The 21,592-nt window shown below is 34.8% G+C and overlaps 1 protein-coding gene across 6 annotated transcripts in view; it reads left to right on the forward strand.

Annotated features, from left to right (window-relative positions):
* CDH18 (cadherin 18) overlaps positions 1-19,256 on the forward strand; it is a 490,995-nt gene extending 471,739 nt beyond the window's left edge. For 5 of the 6 annotated variants that reach the window (XM_066559523.1, XM_066559548.1, XM_066559555.1 and 2 more), the window contains 3 exons: positions 2,192-2,309; positions 12,811-13,062; positions 14,266-19,256. In XM_066559523.1, the coding sequence (XP_066415620.1) occupies positions 2,192-2,309; positions 12,811-13,062; positions 14,266-14,768 (873 nt within the window). In that variant the 3' untranslated portion in view covers positions 14,769-19,256. The remainder of the gene's footprint in view (positions 1-2,191; positions 2,310-12,810; positions 13,063-14,265) is intronic. The other variant, XM_066559563.1, reaches the window with a different exon arrangement.
* The last annotated feature ends 2,336 nt before the right edge of the window (positions 19,257-21,592 follow it).

The raw sequence follows: 21,592 nt of genomic DNA on the forward strand, positions 1-21,592 counted from the left end.
AATGGACTAATATTTCACTGAGAAACAACACTGGGTTTTCCAAAAAATATTTAATAAAATAATATTTTTTTCTTATGGTCTTACCTGAAGTTTTTACAGATGTGTATGGCATTTAATGACATGTTTAGTATTTGAATAATAACAAAAATCCATTATTTTGAACATAGTGTTCCATCCCCCCTTTTTTTGTCTTACTGTGCCAAATATCGTTCCAACATTATGAACTAAATATATACGGTTAAGAAAATCCTATCTTTCTGGTTTTACATGATAATGTTACTAACAGTTGTGCCACCTTTGAAAAAATCAGTAGTGAAAAATTAGCTTTTGCAAAAATTTTCAACCAGTATTGCCATGACTTAGGTAAAAGTCATATGCATGATTATAGATATTTCAGGTTTTTTTCAAATTGATTTTACTCTGCTCTACTTCAGCAAAAAGTATTATGACAAACTAGTAAAATATTATTGGCAACTATCATAAGTACAGTTAGTTGTCTCAGATGTGTATAGTCAATGCAATGTATTTTATTCTATATAGTAAATGGAATAGGCATTATACCCTATTGAGTTGTCATGGTTTAACCCCAGCTGAAATCTCATCTCCACACAGTCACTTACTGACTCCCCCACCAGTGGGATGGGGAAGAGAATCAGGAAAGTAAAAGTGAGAGAGCTTGTGGGTTGAGATAAAGCCAGTGCAATGGGTAGAGCCAAAGCTGCACATGCAAGCAAAGAAAAACAAGGAAATGACCACTTCCCATGGCCAGGCAGGTGTTCTGGGAGAGCAGAGCAACATCATGTGTAGCAACGCTGACTTTGGAAGGCAAATAACATCACTCCAAACATCCACTCCTTCCTTCTTCTTCCCCCAGCTTTATAAGTCAGCATGACATCATATGGTATGGAAAATCCATCTGTTCACTTGGGGTCAACTGTCCTGGCTGTGCCCCCTCACAACTTTTCCTGCACCCCCACCCCCTGCTGGTGAGGCCGTACAAGAAACAGAAAAGACCTTGACACCGTGCAAGCCCTGCTCAGCAATGACAGAAACATCTCTGTGTTATCAACACTTTTTCCAGCACAAATTAAAACCACAGCCTCATACCAGCTACTGTGAAGAAAATTGGCTCTACCCCAGCCCAAACCACAGCATGGTTTAAAAAAATAAATTTGTTTTGCTTCTCTTATGTGAATGGACATAGAGATTTCTGTGGTGTCTTTCAGTTTTAAAACAGACCAAGCCACTGGAGTCTGTGCTGTGTATGTTTCAGGTTCAGTCCAGACTATAGCTGAACATTGAACAGAAAAATTCTTATGAAAAGAGCACTTTCCCTCCCCACTTTTATGTTTCCCTCAGGATATCTATCAGCTCTGTGCAGCAGTCTGTGTGGGCTCTGCTGCCTATATCAGAGGAACAACTTTTATTGGATTCCACTTTAGCACTTGAGTTTCAAGACACAGCATGAAAATGAAAGCAGAGGTAGAAATACTGTTTGGTCCCACATTCCAAGAACTTAGATCAATTTTAGTTGAAAGTAAATTTAAAACACTGCCAGGGCTTTCGAAGGCAAAGGTCCTACCTTTCAAAAATACCTCTCTCAGACATGGTTCTGGCTACATCCAGTTCTGTTACTTTTGGACAAACTAAACTAAACTAAAACCAGGAGTGGCTTCTGTTCTTCCTGTTCTGTTCTCTGGCAATTTAAAACTGATTCTTAACAGGAAATTTTAAGCAGAGATATGGTTAGCAGAAATATTTTAGTTGTTTTTCCTCACCAATATTGAAGTATATTCACTTATTAGGACAGCAGGCAGATGACATTTCACATAGACCATCCCAGTTCAGCCTCTATTTTGGCTCCATAAAAACAGACATTTAGCTAAAACTGTAATTCAAGAAGTCAGCAGGATACAATGCAGATGGTGATAATCTCTACACTGGGTCCTGACTGTATCAAAAGATCAGAAAATATAGATCCTTTAGATGCTTTTACCTGGCTCTGAAGTGTGGTTTCTGAAATATTTCCTGCTAGAGAAATCAAGTTAATGACCCAGTCACGGCATCTGTTGAATTCAGCAGCAGCCAAGTAGAAAATTAAAATAAGGTAAACTTGAGCATCCTGCTGAAGTCAGGCACTATGTGGGTCAAGTTCAAATTTCAACACATTCACTGCTAATTTTTATTTCAGGTAATTCAGACTATCACTGCTACTGACAAAGATAACTCTGCAAATGGTGCAAGATTCCATTTTTCTCTTGATGAAGGACTTTCTTTGAATCCCAACTTTACTCTAAGGAACAATGAAGGTAAATCAAATACATAAATCTCAAAGAAATGGGCTTCTGTTTTGTCTGGGCTGTCTGAATCGAACAGAATAATTTCCATGCATTTCCTTACAGAAACAGAAAACTGTAACATGTCATCACTGAGCTGTTGGATATCAAGGACATGTGTACACAATATTTTGCAAACTATGAATAATAATATATTGCATTTTGTATTTATATTCTACTTTATTTTAGCATTTATACTTCATACTTTCAGGAATGTTTTTCAAAAGTAGATTAATGAAAAATGGGTAAATTTGTTCTGCTTTTAGGTGAATAGCACTGATTGGGTACTGTCAAGGTTATTGCCAATTATTGCTTAAAGGAGAAAAAAAATTAAGGGACATAAAAATTGGAATCCATGCTTACTTTTACAGATATGACATCAATATCAGGTCCTTCTGTGGTTCTTCTGTGGAAGAAATAGATGGTAGTCTATTTCTTCATGCCTTCCTAAGAAACTGTTCCTAAACATTGCAATCAGAAATTCATAGCAGGTAGTCCCACATGGAAAACAGCCCTCGGAGTCTCCCAAACAAGTGTTTCTGAACATTACTTGAGTGAAAAACTGTCTAACCTCCAAAACCCAAACCTAATTCAGCCTTGCTCTTGATCAAGTATTACCTTGTTGTCTCCACTTTGCAACCTGATAAAAATAAGAGTAAACTTTAAATGTTTGTCTAAATTATCCTCCTGATATTTTGTGTATGTGTATTGTGGGGCTTTCTTTGTATGCCTATGTGGAAGTGAATGGGATTTGCCTTGTTTTACATTTATGTATTTGTAGCACTGCTGTGGAATACATTCTGAGATCTTACAGATCACTAGTCCTCTGTAATGCATTAGCTCCATCGTTGTTATATTTGGTACATACAGTGATATTGAAACAACTCTTTACAGAATTTTTTATCTGTTTGTAAAACCAATCAGAGAAGGAGATTGACTAATCTTCCTAAAGAATTTGTTCCAATGTTTAACTATGCTTACAGAAGAAAAAGAATCATGCTATTTATTTGGCATATAAAAATGGATTTCATATTCAAGTTCCAAAAGAGATCAATAAATATATATCAATATTAATAAATAATCATAAATATTGAAGGGCTAAATAATATATTAAAACTTTTCCCTAAGTGAGACACCAGCACTTTCCCAGATTAATATATCAATCCCACTCAGATTGTGATGGAACATTATAGAAAAAGCTAGACACTTGTTCCTCAAATGAAGGAGGGGTACTAAAATATTTCTGTATTTTAGTCTGTGTTTCCAATAAACTCCTTGAGTATTAGACTGTGATCTCATGCAAAAGACCATGAGCATGTTCGTTTCAATACAAGATATTTATATCAAGAATTTTTTTAATAGCTCTTCTAAAGCTGTGGTTTGTGACAAAGTAGATATTTTATAGTTTTGAGTATATTTAAAGCTGGGTCTGTATTATGTCTGTTCATTGCTACATAAATTATTTAACTACACAGATTTAGAAGAGGGCATGAACTTCTAACAAACATTTGATGCAGCAATGTCATATTTTGGATAGAAATATTCAACTTTGGATAAAAGCACTTAAGCACTTGCTGCTTTTTTTTTTTTTTTTTTACTTTTCCAAGATCAGCGAGAAATTACTTAGCAATCAACAGAAAGCAGTGTCTGGACTACCCTAAATTGGATTTTATGGGGGGGGGCGGAGGGTAGAGGAAGAAACTGAAAAAGGTGTCTTTTAAGACAAAAGCCTGTTGTGCATTGTGTTTTTATTTCACCAAGGAACGTATAAAATTATGCACTTTCTACAGTACCTTGCATAAACATTCTTATACATACAGAGACTCCAAAAATGCAACTTCCAAATTGGCCATATAATTAAAAAATTACTATTTAACTCAAAACATAATAAGAAATTTATCTTGAATGTAAATACATAGTTATGTTTTGCTTGGTAAAAGGCAATTTGAATCTATTGTTTAAACATTGTCTTTTATTGGGATCTTTTCTTTGTGACACAATCTATTCATAAAATAGTAGTGAAATACCTATGAAGTACATGCAGCTATCTAGCATTTACAGCTTCCATATTTCTCATCTACTTCTATTCACAAACAGAATTTCTTTTGCTTTCTACTATAGGAAATAGCAGAAAGAAGGTGGGCAGGAAAGGCTTTTCTTATGTCTCTGACAAGTTTGCACTTTTGAAAACTCATGTTTTTGAGCATCAGGCATTAAAAATAATCAGAATACTCTGAACAGAAGACAGCTGCTCTGGATTTCCAAATTATATAAAGGCTGGTATTTTGGAAGGATTTTATTTGTTTGATTATTATGTTTCTTAAAGAAAAAACTACAAAAATTGCCTTAAGAGAATTTTTATAATGTTTTGTAGAATGATAAAACCCAAATTCTTGATTTCACATGGAAAAGGGTAGTTAATAGTAGCTGTATCTGTCTCTACAAAACTATATTTCTCTTGCACCTTCTAATTCTGTCATCCTCTTCTTTTATTTCTTCAGAAAAAGGGTTCCATTTCATAAAAATATCAATAGACATTTTTTTCCCTTTTTTTTCATAACCCAAAACAACAGTTTTGTTCTTGAACCCTAAATACACTTTTGCATTAACGTACCCCTATTCATTTATTATCAGTATACTCAACAGCAATGCACTGGATCTTAAAATATTTATGCTTATATCTATGCACTTGGACTGAAATCTAGGGCTTGTACAAGCGAAAGATTCTGTAGTTTTGTTCCTATCTACCTGTATAGACTGCAGCAATATACAATCCCAGCATGTTTATTATTCAGCTCAATAATCTTCTATGCCTTCAGCAAATTTAATAGGTATTAAAGTCTCAGTCCCTGTAATTGATCATTTGACCAGTTAAGCTTTTATCTCTTGGGCCTGAACTTGTGCATTTTCTAAATGAAAACCTCCACAATATGAAATCTCTATTTGTGGAGTATTCACCCTCATAATGCAGAACTTAAAACCCTCAGGGAAATGTAGGTCAGGATAGAGTGACAAGACTATACCAAATATAACATCCAGCAAAATTGAGTTCCTCCGATCCCCTTCTGTATTCTGTTTGCACTACAATTTTAATTTGAAAGGAAAAAAAAGGAAAATACAGAATATGATAGTTTTTCTCTACTGTATTCTTAAGGTACAAGAGATTCTTTGTTGCTATTTAACTTTTATTACATACTTGAAAAGTACTGTTCAGAGAAAGTAAAGGCTTACAAGTATGAACTAGAGGATAGACAAAAAAATGATGCAGTATCTCTGCTCATGTAAGCAAGGTAGAACAAGAGCTGGAAAAGAATTTCTTTTTTATACTAAGAAAATGCATTAAGTTGTAATAATTTTCTGCAGCTTTAGAGAGCAAACCCAGAGAAGAAGCCTTTCTTTTTTGTTTGAGAATTGTACTTATGAAGTTCTTTTAATGAAAACAGGTTTGTTTGCAATTTATTTTGCCTACAAAATTGTTACAATTTCTATTAAAACCTGAAAAGCCAAGTACTTTTTCTGCTGTGCTTTTATATTGCAAATCAGATTCTACATAACTCATTTAATTGTTGTCTCTGTTGTCCTCGCTTTCTCTTTTAGGATATTGTCGTTGACAATTTTGCAATCCTTTTTCTAATATAATAAACTTATACTTTTTATAATCTGAAATATCTACTTTTGCATATCCCATTAAAATATTTCCATAATTATATAGGGCTAAAACCATCTTCTGTTTGGAAATCAGAATAAAGAAAACAGAAGTTCTTCCCAGTAGATCCATTTCTATGAATTCTAGAATTGTACTTTTTTTTTCTTACCCTAAAAATAATAATATTTTTCCAGATGCCTAAGGAATTGTGGATATATTTCTTTTTTCTTTTTTTTTTGTCTGATGGAAAATGCATCTGAATGTGTCATTATTATCATATTTCCAAGCATTAATATGTAGAGTCACTTCTCTTTCAGAACTTACATAATATTTTTCAAGAGATGAAAAAAGATTGAATCCTCAGAGAACAGTTCACTGTGAGCACTTGAGAAATTTCTGACTGTAAAGCACTGTTTTGCTGGTGCTATTTTTTAATCACAAGATATACAATTTTCCATGGATGCTTAGTGGTATTGTAAATTTCCTAGACAAGAAGGGTTTATGCAGATAATGGACACATTCACCCAACACTGCCAGTGAGCAGTGCATTCTCTTACTTCTCTCTGTGCATTCTCTTACTTCAATAAATTGAGATTGCTGACTTCTGATAGCAGTCTAAGTTTAGCTTACTTTCAATGAAGAACACCTCCCTAGAGAATGCTTAGCATTTGTTTTCCTCTTCTTTTATTTCTTCAGGACAAAGGTTTCATATCACAAAAGCATTTGCAATTTATTTTTCCCCTCTGCCCACTTATCTCAAAGATCTGGCCCTTTGATTATTGCCCAGTGATGGAGAATATTCTGGAATTGGAATAAAGGTATGCCATTTTTCTGATACTATAATTCTGGAGATTCAATTTTCTTAATTTTATGTCAGAAGATTCATTAACACCCACAGAAGTGAAGATGTGTTTTTCTGTAAAATTTAGAGCATGATGAGTTCAATGGCATCTGTATAAAATGAAGTTTTTAATGTATTCATCCACCCATGCCTGTGATATATATTAACCTTTCTCCCTGTGTCACAGATCAAAAAATAGCAAAACAAAAAAGATCAATTTTTCTCATCATTGCTGTTATTTAGAAAGAGAACAGCCTCCAGAGAGTAACTGATTCCATCCCAGTGTGAATTTCTCACAGAATCTTCTCTTTATCACTTTGCCCTTCTTATTTCCTACCATATTGGACAATGTGCCTGTGAATTAACTTCAGAGCTTTGCAAGTTGCAAATGAATATGCCAGATACCAGACCATGACTTAGTTGTTCTAGAACACCTAAAGTGGCCTTTAAAATGGTTGGATTGAAGCCCCCACATTGCAACCCATCACAAGAGGAAAACGCCCGCATAGTTCCGGCTTTCATTTACATCACAGAGTCGTGCTTGTTCTCGTTGTGTGATACTGTGAATTACTGCTGACCTTCTGTAAAATAACATCCTGCCAAGAGGACAAGTAACTGGAGAGAAATGATATCTGAGAAAGTGCAAAGTTAACATCACACAGGGTGACTGAAGTACAGTCCACAGAAGTACTGTTACTGTAAATGGATTGAATGTCTGAGTAGGTATTATCACAGAATCAACATATGGAAGTTAAAAAGGAATTCTACCATGATTATAACAGAAAACCAGGAGCAGCTACTGTAGATGGGAGACATTTTCCCTCTTCAGGCCTCTGAACGTCTTTGAAATTTTTTTTGTTTTAAAAAATTTAGCTCTAAGATTGATCGTAAAGTTATTTTAGTGCATAGTGTAGAGGTTCTGCATTTCTTTTCTGGACTGCAACTTGTTGGTGATTCAAAAACCAACTATAAGCAAATAACTATATTTCAGACCAAAAATGAGTTCTATGTTACTTTTTATTTTTGCTACCCACTGAACTAGAAACTTACGATAGCTTCTTGGCCATTGGCAATGGCTTCGAAGACAGCAAAAGAGAAAAAATATTTACAAGAGCTATCAATCAAGAAATGAAACAGAAATGCATATAATGTAGTTCACATAAACAAATTAACAGCTCCAACTTTAGAAATGTAAGAAATGCAAATCATTCCAATATATCTTCTTTGGTTTTAATTAGTTTATGACTTCTCAGAAAATTTATAGTAGTTGAACTGCTGACACAAGCAGAACTGAAAATTGAAACACGCCTTAAGATATAAACAGGATTTTACTTTTTTTCTTTTACCTCCATTTCTCTTGTGTCTGCATTTAATGCGTAATGTGTCAACAAAATTCTCAAATTGTGAATAATAAATGAGCATCCTCCAATGCACTCCAGCAGTCAGCTTCCTTGGCCTTACCATTGTATCTCTGTTTCCTTGATTTTCCTATGCCCTCATTTCTTTATTTAGCTTAGAAGCTCAATGTAAAAAGGCTGAGATGATGGAAAAAAAGACTGTGATAACAGCCTTTTATATAGTGTACAGCCTGGATTAGTAAACTATGACATCTTCAGAGTGTGAAGAGTTGCTGTGTTACAGCCATGTAGCATTTCCCATGGGTAACCTCAAACTCACTTAAGAAAAAGCTTAACTTCTAGTTGATATATTTGCAAATAGCAGCCCAAACAGGAGTAAGTTTAGATCATTAGAAAGTTTAGATCATTAAATGGAGCAATGTATAACACAAGCTATCAGATAAATATTTTTTCCCTACGTGAGAGTTGTTAATTTTCCTTAGCTGTCAATCCTGTAATCTCCAGTGAGTCCTGGTTCTTATCATACTCCTCAGGGGTGAAGTTCACCATTTAAATCTATTGAGATAAAAAAATCTTTCCTTCCAGGTCTAGAAGAATGAGATCTGTGGTGCTCCTCATCCTATTTCTATTGCTGCTATCCTATATGCTTGCCTTCCCCAACTATTTGCTTTATCTTTTTTCAGATACCAAAGAAATTTCTCACTGCATAACCCTCTGGCTCCCTTTCAAACTACTGCTGTTGATATAACTTTTTTCCCCTTTTCAATAAACTCTTTTCTAGGTCATCAGTGTCAGACTCTATACTTGGCTTCCTATAGCTTTTACAGATGGAGAGATTTTTTGCTCTGTGCAAAGCTCTTAAAAGTTACTGTCTTTCTAGCTCTTCTCTCAACACATTTCTATAATGGTTTTTGACAAGGAACAAAAGCAATTAAAATTTGAAAGCTCAGAACACCAGCATGTTGGATGGTTTTCAGGATGCAGTCAATATTGCAGTTTGGCTGCAAGAAACTTTTTTTCTCTCCATTCATTATGTTGGCATACCTTTGCATATGATTGTCCTCAAGAATGGAGTTCTGAATAGAGCATCAGAGATGTAATCGCTGACTTATGGCAATATGATTTGCTTTGGTAATTATCTGCTATACTTGATTCTCAGTGACCTTTTGAAAATCAGACACAGTTTCCTTTTTTGAAAAAATGTTAGGTATCTTCTTTGTAAAATGTTTTAAGAAATTTAATGAGACAAAAATAGTATGTGAGAGTTCAGATACTTTCCAGTATTTTACTTATATACTTTATTTGAGTAAAATATTTAAAAATTTTTAAAATTTCATTGAAGGAAAAACTTTACACTGTTTCTTTGAGAATGTTTATCATGGGGTATGTTATTACAGAAACTTCTGGGTATGTCATGCAACATCTGTTTCTACAGAAATCTATTTACTACCCAAGAGAATATAAAAAAACAAAAATTCACCATGGCAGTTCTTTGAAATTAAAAATTTTGTACTGGTTCCCTTTTTCCTTAATTTTGTCTTATACCAATATTTCATTGTATCCTATAGTTAGTTGTATAATGTTAAAAGTACAAGAAAAACAATTTAATATTGAGTGAAAAAAATACAATATTGAAAGAATAAAAGTCTATTTTTAAATGTGTATTCTTTACAGTATAAAATTATCAGTTCTTTGTTTGACAAGGCCTTCCTCCCAGATAAGCAAGGTTTATTTATAGCTTTTTTCACATTTTTTTCACTGTAACATTGAATTGTATAATTTTCCCATTCCTTCATTTTTTTTCTCTTCTTTCCTTTTTCTCTTAACTTTAATATTTTTTTCTCATAATTTCCCTCCCATCTGTCCACATTTACCCTTGTAGCATACATTCTCACATCTCAAGGTTCTTTCCTTCATATCTTTGCCAATAGTCTCTGCGCTAAAATTACTGCAAGATCCCTGATCAGGAATCCTCAGTTTTTCTTCATTATGTTCAGTCTCTGATGTTTTTGTTGCCAGCAAGCATTTTCATCACTGATACTGGAGCTTTGCACTGGATCATTCACTCTTTTTAAAATTTTAGTCAAGGGCAACAAGCACAGAGCTTGGCCATGCACCTCCTCTTGACTCTGTGTAGAACCCAATGGACCCCAGACTTCATTATCAATGGGTTTTTCTCTTTTGAATTTACAAAATAATGTGAAAGTTGTATTGCAGCTCAACAGCATACTGTTATCATATTGCAGAAGGAATTTACATGCCACGGTGTGTCATGGTGCCTGCATGAGGCTATTTAGGAATGCTTAAGGATCTGCAGACTGTTGGAATAATGTTGAGGCAGGAAAAAAAATCCTGGTGCACTCTTGTCCATACTGCCTGAGAAGGGTTGTTGGTGTATGTTAATAACAGTGACTGTGCTTGAGTGTTATGTGAGAGTTCTAGTTGGCCCAGAACAACAAAACACAAAATATTTTGGGGGCAGGATGTATATGTAACAACTTTGCAAAGTATGTTATATCATGGACATTTTATAGTCTTCCACAGCATTATGGTCTTATGTTCTCTTGAAATTTTTCAGATTAAAGAATTATCACCTCATTACAGTAAGGTTCTGTAACTTGAATGAATAAAGTATAACAGTATATATAACAGTGTAATAAGTGACTGGTGTCATCAGTCATCAAAATACAGCATTGTAGAAGTAGACTTGATGTAAACAGCTAAACTTGATATAAACAAGTAGAAGCAGGACTCCAAGGCCTACAGCAAATAAGTAAATAAATAAATACCTTATATTGCACCCACTCCAAGTGGAAAAAACAACACTTAATGAATTTATAACAAACTCACCATGCTGGATATTCCATATTTTAAAAATAGGGGGGAGTGTGGAGGTGTGTTGTGGGTGTTACTTATGTACAGAAGTAAAGCTAAAGAACTTCAGTGCTGAGTTCTTGGTTTATCAGCAATTGTATCACTTCCCAGCTAATATATGTATTTCTTGTGTGAAGCCTGTTACCAAATATATTGTGATATTATGCTGATGTGGGATGATATTGGCAGTTTTTCTAAATGTCACTGTCAAATGCCATGCAAAATAAAATGTTGGCAAAAGTGGGTTAAAATAAATGTTTTAAAATTTTGCACAGAGCTTGACAGAAAGTATAGCATAAAGAGTAACCACCTGAAACAGTTCTTGTATCCAGTTTAAAAAAAACCTAACTCTTTCACTCAAATGTGTGTGCAGCAGTCTAATGGGCAAATATATGCCACACTGGCTGTTTTTTTGCACTAGATTTTCACAGAGTTACATGGATTTCATTTTTCCATAGATTATGATAAAGACATTTAATAGTGTAACTACACTGGTAAGGAAAAATAAGAAATTTTCTTGTTTGTTGGTTCATAATAGGAAGATGAACCTGGCAGAAGTATTCAGTACTTATCACCCTTCTATTGTTTGCTAAAATACTCCAATCTCATAACCCCACAATTTGGAAACCATGTGACAAGGAATACAAGAAGAAAGCTCTTTTCTTCTAAAGTCTCTTTGCATCTATCAGGCTCCATCTCTCTCTCTCTACAACTGCTTGTGCTTCAAGTTCTCACTGTTTCCATTTTTTTTTAATTTATTTTGGACTTTTTTTCAGAGGCTAGTAATTAAATAGTGGTGGCAACAAACTGAAAATAAATTTTACACACATGAATATATACAATATATATATATTATTATATACACATATAACTATTTATTGCTGCAACATTCCTTCCCCTGCATGCTCTTTATGCCTCTTAATTTCTTGGACTTGAAGGAATATGTGTGGCAACTTCCTAGGCCTATGTAGGCACTCTCCTTAGTGCCTACAAATGCTCTTGCAATATGTGTGTAATAAAGCACGAGGTTTTCCTTGTCTATGCCAAATGGACCCATAGTTAATGGAAGTGAAAATGTCTTATGTCACTATCTCCCCCTTTCTTATTTATCTTTAAACTCTAATAGTTTAGAACATGTAATATCCGCTCTTTTCCTCTTCCTTTGCCTTCCTTTGCCTTCCTCTTCCTCCAGAGCTCTTCAAATCACGTGTCTTTGGTCACTGTCCTTTCAGATGTTTTCTGAAAGCTCACTAAAACTTTAAAACCTTTAATAAACACTAAAACATGAAAGTCTCATTTTAGTTTTTACTAAATGAGTTTTAATATTCTACTGAGTGTCAAGAGGATTTTGGATTTTGCGTTGCACAAAAATTTTACAATAGTTATCCTCATAATTCCAGATATTCAATTTGACAAGGGTTCATATGCTACCAACAGCATAGCATAGGATGAAAAGACTTACAAATTGGGCCCAAAATGTTTGTCAAAATTCTCTTGATTCCAATAAAAATACAAGAGTTTTAAGTACTCTTATTTATATAATGTTATTTACTTTTCAACTCCTCCCCTTTTTCATCTATTGACCAGAAAGGCTTCTTGGCAAATTTTAATTCTAGACCGTGCATTTTCATAGATTAGGGCTTGCTAGTTTTTGGAAGCCCCATGCTTCCATTTGATGGGCAACAAACAGTAAATAACTTTTGTTTTTTTCATGTTTTACTTCACTGAATTGTTATTCTTGTTTTGATATTGTAGATAATACGGCCAGTATTCTGACAAGACGAAGGAGATACAGTCGAACCACTCAAGATATCTATTACCTTCCCGTTTTGATTTCTGATGGTGGCGTGCCCCCTCTCAGCAGCAGCAGCACCCTCACCATCCGGGTTTGTGCCTGCGAGAGGGACGGACGAGTGAGAACTTGCCATGCTGAAGCTTTCCTCTCCTCGGCTGGCTTGAGCACGGGAGCTTTAATTGCCATCCTGCTCTGCATTGTCATCCTTCTTGGTGAGCCATTTGCAATACTAAATAGTGCTGTCCCTCCAATGCCTCTCGGAATCTGGCAGGGCACAAGGTTTCAGTATGGCATGCTTTTGAAACAGTGGTTGCCCTGTAGTAGAAGGCAATTAGACACACAAAGCTGTGATTAGAAGGTAAAGGTTTAGCTAGAGTGCATAGGGGAAAAGTACCTTTAAAGTACATTTTAGAATATCTGGAATCCAGTAGAAAATTTTTTCAGAGGCCATCAAGTAATTAGCACTGGAGATCTTTTTTTTCCATAATTTGGAAAGATTTCAAAAAGAGAGGACTCTAATACTATGTCTTGAACAGAGTGGAAAATTATAGAAAATAGATGGGCAAAGGTTTTTGAAATGCATTATGCTGTAAGAAGCATCATTAGCACTCTACAAAAGCCATTTCTTAATTACCTTTGTGGGATAAACTAATAGCAATGCACAACACAATCCACAGGGACAAGGGACATAGGAGACTATAAGCAGACTCTTAAGATTAATGCCATTACAAGTGTGTTTCCTCTTGACTCTTTTTAGGTTTTTTATTTTTCCAGGTCAATTCCAATGTTACCATTAGTTAATATTGTGGTTGGTTTTGTTTTTTTTTTTTTCCCTGTCAGAGACACAACTTGCTGCGTGCATGACTCTGTGCTACTCATGTGATTTTCTGCACAGAGATGGCAAGAGATAATAGCAATTGCAGTGTAACCGAGAGGATATTTTGAGGACTTTTTCCCCAAAGACTACATTTTCTAAGACCTACTTTCTTTACAGCTTGCTTCAGTATTTTCTTGTCAGAAGGCTATTTTAAAATATATAGTTATACAATTATCTTGTAATTTTGTATTTTATTACAAATAAAATTGAAATTGAATATTCATAAGAAAAAAAGAAATGTTTTCCATAATAATTAAATTTATATGCTAAACATTGGTTTTAATGAAGCACTGAAAGCCCTGGATTATGCTTCTGAAAAATGCTAACTTTAGTTGCTCATTTTTCATTTACCTGAAAGAATGTTATCTCCATTTATCTCCTTTATGAGATCCCTAATAAACTAAGTAGCAGATGATCCCAAATACCAGTACTGAAAATACCAGCCTGAAAATATTACACCTCTGTATTTTTGACTTAGTGTCTGCTATTTCTGTAACATACTCAGATGTAAACTTTAAACCTACTCTAATATCTGCAGTTTTCTCTTTAGCAATTGTGGTCCTTTTCATCACCCTAAGACGTAGCAAGAAGGAGCCTTTGATCATTTCAGAAGAAGATGTCCGGGAAAATGTTGTGACATACGATGATGAGGGAGGTGGAGAGGAAGACACAGAAGCATTTGACATCACAGCACTGCGGAATCCATCTGCTGCTGAAGAGCTAAAATACCGGAGGGATGTTCGGCCTGAAGTGAAGCCTCTGTCCAGGCATCATCCCTCCTCAACCCTTGACAGTATAGATGTTCAGGAATTCCTTAATCAAAGACTGGCAGAGGCTGATCTGGACCCCAGTGTGCCCCCATATGACTCCCTGCAGACATATGCCTATGAGGGTCATAGATCAGAAGCTGGGTCTATCAGCTCTCTGGATTCAGCAACGATACACTCTGACCAGGATTATAATTACCTTGGAGACTGGGGACCTGAGTTCAAGAAGCTAGCTGAACTCTATGGGGAAATAGAACCAGAAGGAACAACTTAGTTGTAATTCCCAGAACAGAGAAGTTCCTAAACTACTGGACAGATAATGAAAGCAATGGTAACAAAAAAAAAAAGTGAATACAGTACTTGGAACTGAGTAAGTTGTATGCAGTTACTGTAGAACAAGTGCCCTTTTCATATTTGAAACTGGGTTCTCCAATTGAAAGAAAGTCAAATTTTGGAAAATACAGAAAAAAGAATCTATTGTCCCTTGTGTATTTCTTTTTAATTGCTCATTAAAATGTCTGGTACCTTATCTGCAACAATACCTAAAGTAAAGCCAAGAAATGACATTTTTATTGCAATACGCGTAACAGCTCCAAGCTGCAGTAAGTTTATGGTCATGTCTGTTTGAGAAGAGAGCTAAAAAAGGATCAAATGTCTTGCAGGTGGTTGTGATGTTGCATTTCTAGCTGTGGTCTAGGCCTTGTGATCCCAACATGAGGTAGACAATGACGTTTACTATCAGTATGAGAAGTGCTACCAGTCTGTTTCCTTTACAGAGGTGATAAGCCACACCTGTCCTCTTAAATAAATGGTCCTTTGACGATTTAATCTTATTGGCTTAGCAGGTTGCATTGAGAAGCTGTCATTTCATTATGTCCTTCATAATCTTGTCATCCATAACCAGCTAACAGATGGAGGGCATCATTATCTGTAGCTCAAACACAGCTCTAGCCCATAACCCCAGACCCGCTCTGCTACTGAGTGCTAGAGGAACTGTTGTTTCCAGTATTGTACTTTTTCTTTTTGTCTTTTCATGGGAACATCATTCATCTAAATGGAATAGGCCCAAAGTACTCTTTATGCAGCAAAGCAGATGAAGCATAGGCTTTTTCAATAAAAACAACAATGGCAGCACCATTAAACTACATGGTTTTTTGGTTCACTGTGCTTCACTTATGTCAAGAGCTGAAGATTTTTAAATCTTTTGCTGGTCTGAGTCCAGAAGCTACAACAGTCTGTTTAAAACCCAGAGTTCTTAATCACAATGTTTTTCTATTTCTGTGTGTGACTAAAAGCAAAATAGAGCTGCTGGTAAAACATTGGGATTGTGAAAATTGAAGCAAGGAGAATAAGATGATGATGCATTTTTCTTTTAAATTCAATCTACTGATATTTATTTATTTATTAGAGCATTTGCCACCTCAGCAGAACAAGATGGTTTTTCCCTATTTCAAGCATCATGGAAACAAGAGCATTTTAAGTCAGTGAAGAAATATACCATTACTGTGGTTCCTATGGATTAAGTAAATTGATTTCTTACATTAGTAACTTTGGAGCATTGCAGAAATGATAGTTCTCCTTAACATAGCAAGCTGCTTAACACCTAATCCAGCAATTATATTTTTTTTCTTTTTTTAGCATTGCAGCAGCAGAACTGCTAAACAGTTCTGCTTAACATAGCAGCCTGATTAGCACCTCATCTTGCAGACTTGGATTTTTCTTTTCCTTTGTTTGGAATTTTAACCTTTTCTTTGTCTTTCTGGTGATAATACTGTGAGAGGACCAGGAACTCATAATATCTCATGAGAGATTATGACCTATAATACTCACAATGATTATCAACAGTCCTCTGCTCCTAATTCTAGCTCCACTTTAGGCAAGTTGACTTCTTTCAGTATGCATTTGATTGGAAAACCATCCAGAGTATAAGCTGTGTACTTTTTTTCTTACTCTGCGGTTTGGAGTGCAGAGTGATACAGATTTGTATGCTGCACTAGATTCCTCCCTCTACATTTTAGGTGCCACTTATATTCAGCTTAGTAAAGAAGAGTCTATATTGCTGATCTACTGTGAGCCACACAGGTGAACTAGATAATTAAGCCTTCTTTTCTTTACTCTATGGTTGGATAGGTCCTAGACATGACTGAAATTTCTGATCAGTTTACTTTGAAGAGATTTTTTTTTCTCCTGAGATGTAGTTGACTGCTTTTGGTTTAAACAGCCTTCTGGAAAAAATAGCAAGTAGCTCTGTAAGCAACTTTTACACTCTGAAAAGTATTAGTTGTACTGTAGTTCCAGAATTGTTTTTTCCTACACTATTTTGTTTAAAATTTGTAATTACTCTTCTTTCTTTCAGAATCTGAACCCACATGAAAATTTAGTAGGGAAAAATACCTGAACCCTAAGATATTCTGCTGATGATTTGAAAGTAGTATAATAATTTGTGTTAATTTTTTTATATGCTTTTTATGAAATACAGAATCTTTTAGAAAAGCATTTAAGGAGGCATTCTTACTGTAGAGTGAAGTTAGATGCAGTAAGAGTTACACGCAAGCTGAGAATGGTTGTCTTTTATTGTCTTTTTTGGGGGTAGAACTAGGATATGTTTCAGTTTTGTCCCAAATAAAGCAACTAGTATTGTGTGATTTTATTAGGATCAATTTTCTTTTTATTTAAGTCACACTTGCTTTATGCCAACATCTAAATTTTTATACTGTATGAGTAGCGTGTTAAAAGCAAAATGTTTCAGCATTAGTACTACCATAATACTTCGTATCACAGCTGCATGAAAATTGCATTCATTGTTGTATTATAGTTTTGAGAACTGGGTATTAGTTATCTTTATGTCTATTCCCTCTGGCCCTACACTGAAGCAGGGAAAATCAATTGTATTTTGTGTTTAAAGCAGTGTTTGTGCCATTGTTTTTTTTATTTTACATCACAGAACGTTCAGGCTTACAGGCAACAGAAGTGCAGTGACACAAGCAAATAGTCATTCCTTATGCTAATGGTCAGTTTAAGTTAATAATAACTCAGAGAAATAATATTTCCCTTTTCGCCATTCCTGGTGCTGTCTTTGCTGCTATACAGCACATGCATCATACCCCAGGAAACCTGAATCCTTTGAAACTCTGCAGCGTTGTTGAGATGCTGCTTCTGTGATGCTGCGGTGTGTCCTGTTTGGTGCGTCCTATCCACAGTGATCACCAGATGTGCTTTTCTATCATGATATGTCTGCATGCTTGCTATGCTTACTGTGTTCTATTCAAATACACATCACAGTGTCGTGTTGTTTGCATGACAAATAACAGAATGTTAAATCTTCAGGGCCACAGAAGAAGGCCTCACAGTGAAGAAATAACAAGTTTAAAATTTTATTAACCCAATCTCTTTTTTTTTTTTCCTTTAGTCCTTTATATCCTCAAACCAAATTTAAACTATTTTTGAGAAATTTGCTGTTCACCTAGATTCTATGTTGAAGTAGAAGAAAATTAACACTGGATGGCACAATCATTTTTGTAGCATTGCTGATTTAAACACAGCATATATTCAGTGAAAGTATTGTGGGAAACTTTTTCTCAGTTTATGGTTAAGTCTGATTATATATACAATGCTTAAAGCTTTCATGAATCTTTTATGTACTCATATTCTCAAATATTTTCCTATTAGCCTAAATAGTAATCCTGTTGCTGCTTAACAACTAAATGCTGAAAACTGCCAGTTTGACTTAAACTGAAAATACTGAGTAAAGTTAAATGGCACATGCAAAGTGATACTTAAGGGCTTTTCTATTTACAATTTGATTTCTACAGCAACCATTCAACTAATAGTACATTTCCACCAAAATAATTAGCTGCATTCCTTCAAAAAAACTGTCTTTCTTGTAATGGTGAGGGCACTTGGTATGCTGTAATCTTAACAAGTCAAAATAATCTGAAAAAATGGTCAGTATAAGAATTGAAAAATGTGAAACTTAATTGTCAAATTAAAATCTGTCAAAAATGTAGTTTAACGCACTTTAAAGACAAGAAAGAGCTTGAATTCAGCTGGTGTTAGATTAAGATTCATACATTGAAAACAAATTAATTTGTTTATCAGTGTTACCTTTTATTACATACACATAGAATACTGTAAAAGTTGAAAGTAACTTCACTCTGTTATGCACTTTTTTTTTTTGCGTTTTTTTAGAAAACTAAAATAACTGCAAACATTTTTGAGTTTTAATTCTAATTGATGCAATTGTTTAAATTGTGAATACTGAAAGAAAATATCTATGGGAGAGTATTATTTATGGTATTTAAGAGGAATTACAAAATTTTTGTGGTCTAAAAATTTTTTTAAATCATCCTTTAAAAAATATAAGTATTGGACCTGTCTGGAATTAACCAAACTCATAAAGTCACACAAGGGTAACTAAGGGAATATTCTGAATGCAAAGAAGGATATGAAATGATGCTGCCTAGCGTTACTTTGTGGATTATAAAGTGCTAAGATCTTGTACTTGCAGTACATATAAATGGCACAGTGCATTCTAAGGAACATTAGAAGTGTGTTACAAGTTTTGGGCCATTCTTATTTTTCCAAAGTCTCCAAAAATATATATATTTTTTTTAACAAAAGAGTAATGTAAAGTATACCTCCTTATGCAAGTGTTACTGATAGAAAATTGTTACATTTTCTTTTAATAAACAAAAGGGACAAAATCTTTTATTCGTATTTTTCAAATAAAATGTGCTCTTTGCTATGGTGATGGGTTATTGTATTCTGCATCACAACCAGAATGTGTTATTTTGCCTTCACTCCTGTATTTTATGCCCACCAAGGAACCAGAACATCTGCAGACACTCCATCTTTATGACCAAGGTGTGACACAGTTGTATTAATGAGGCCAGTGTCAGAAACGGTGTGGGAACTTGAACTGGATCTAAAATGCCTGCTATTGTCCCTTGGTGGTGCCACGATTTCAAAGATTGTCTCACATGATTATTGCTACAGATAGATGGGGATGGAGAGAGACACCATAAGATACTTTACAACAGGATGCAGTATAGCTGCTAAATGGTTCATTACTTTTACTTGTAGCAACTGTTCCTCTCCAACTATCACTGTCCTGAAACTGAAATACAGTGCTGTAGGATGAATACATTAACCACATGAGTGAATTGGGGAATTGCACATCTATGAATCCAAATTGGTGGTAAAAGCCATGGTTGTTATCCCAAGTTGACACAGAAGGCAAAAGTAGACAAGGACATTTACAATGCTCAAGCTCAGGCACATGTAATGAAAACGCACAGGAGTCAATCATTCTTTCTCAAAGGAATTAATAGGCTTTATCAACAAATGACATCTCAGAAAATAATGACACCAAAGCTCACAACAAACTTGCTGCAAACAAGTCTGTCTTTCCCAGACTGTCATAAAATTCAAACATGAAGTGAGGGTGGACAAGAAACAAAAGTAGAATTTTCTTGTTGAACCCTAATTACTCTACTTTATTGTCCATGACTCAATATAGATTGTATACCACTATACTATGCAATTTTCACATTTGCCTCACCACAAACAGAGAAAAAAGAAATTATGGTAAGATAGTATTTGCAAGATAAATATTGTCAGCCTGAATCTGAAAACAAGTTCAGGGGGTTTTGTGGTACTTGTTTTAGTCCTCAGTTGAAGTGTTAAAACTTTCAAAATAATTTTGAGAATTATTTTAGATAATATTTTATATTCAAGATTGATTTTTTTTTTGTCTTAACAATGCTTTCTATCATCTTCTATGGTTCTGAAATTGATTTTTAGTTGATTGATTTAGTTTTTTGTTTGGAGTCTATACTACTTCTGTATATGTGCAAATGTATCATTTATACTTAGGTGGAGAGAGTCTTCAAAAGCTAGAACATTTGGCTTGTGAGTTTGGCAGACTTCTTCTGTGGGTTTCACAATTCCAGATAGCATTTTGTATTCTTGAAACTCCTCACAAGTCCACCAAGGAAGTTCCAAAGATCCAACAGAATTTCCACACTATCTGTCTCGTAATCTGGTCTGTTCTGGAAGTACGTGCAACAGAGCTGATAGGCATTCAGTACCTGCAGAAATATACTCATCCAGCTGAGATACCCTCAAAGCAAAAATGGACATTGGGATTAGCACTCCTAGAGGATCATAGGGAACAAAGACCTTGGAAGGTGATAGATTCCTAGCCAAAGCTGAATAAAATCAGGGTCCACAGGAACTCCCACCATAGTGGACTTTGTCATCATGCATGTTCAATGCCTGAATATCTGGTGATCTCAATGGAAAGCTCTTTACAGGTACACGTAAATAAGTGAACTGCTCATATATCAGAACTGCTACATCTTCTGCTAGAATTCTGCACAGGAATGGCTCTGTCTTAATACATTTGTCAGGCTAACAATGTCAACATAATTATGAGATATTCTGCAGTTCTTACACACAACTTTACCTACCACATTAACTGTCTTGAAACAAATTGGATTGCTCTCTACTTTATTCTTAAGATTATGCATTGTTTCTTTAAATCTGAATTATATCCTTGATTTAAAAGCAATTCTTCCCTTTATTTTCTGGAACCGATCTGGGTACAAAGCACCTACATTTAAAATTCAGTCCTGTTTTGAAGTCTCAAGCACAAACATCTAACAGTCAGCTTCATTATTGGATTTGAGCTGGGCAAAAATCAAACATTGCTTGTGTTTGAAAAATAAAGCTCACTCTTATTAAAACTATTTTGTTTCTGCTAGTGTAGGTCTATTGATCAAAAACAATGCTTGAAGTGAAAAAGTGTGTGATCCTGATTATGTCATATAAACCACATTTGGATTTCTCAAAAAGAAGTAAACATAGCTCATAACCTGTACTACTTGCAAATCATATTACCTTTTCTAAAAATCAAACTTGCATTTTCCAGATAGTTTCAAATTTTCATCTGAGAAATGGTAACATGGAGAATAGTAATTGAGATAAAAATCTTTTAAATCTCTGGCTGCTCCAACTATTTAAAAGAAGAAAACTTGAAAATATATTTCTTTATGATACAAACGGAATTATCAGCTCTGAAAAACAAGTCTCTTGCAT

The sequence above is a fragment of the Molothrus aeneus genome, chromosome 1 (assembly GCF_037042795.1).
Source record: "Molothrus aeneus isolate 106 chromosome 1, BPBGC_Maene_1.0, whole genome shotgun sequence".
Classification (NCBI taxonomy): Eukaryota; Metazoa; Chordata; class Aves; order Passeriformes; family Icteridae; genus Molothrus; species Molothrus aeneus.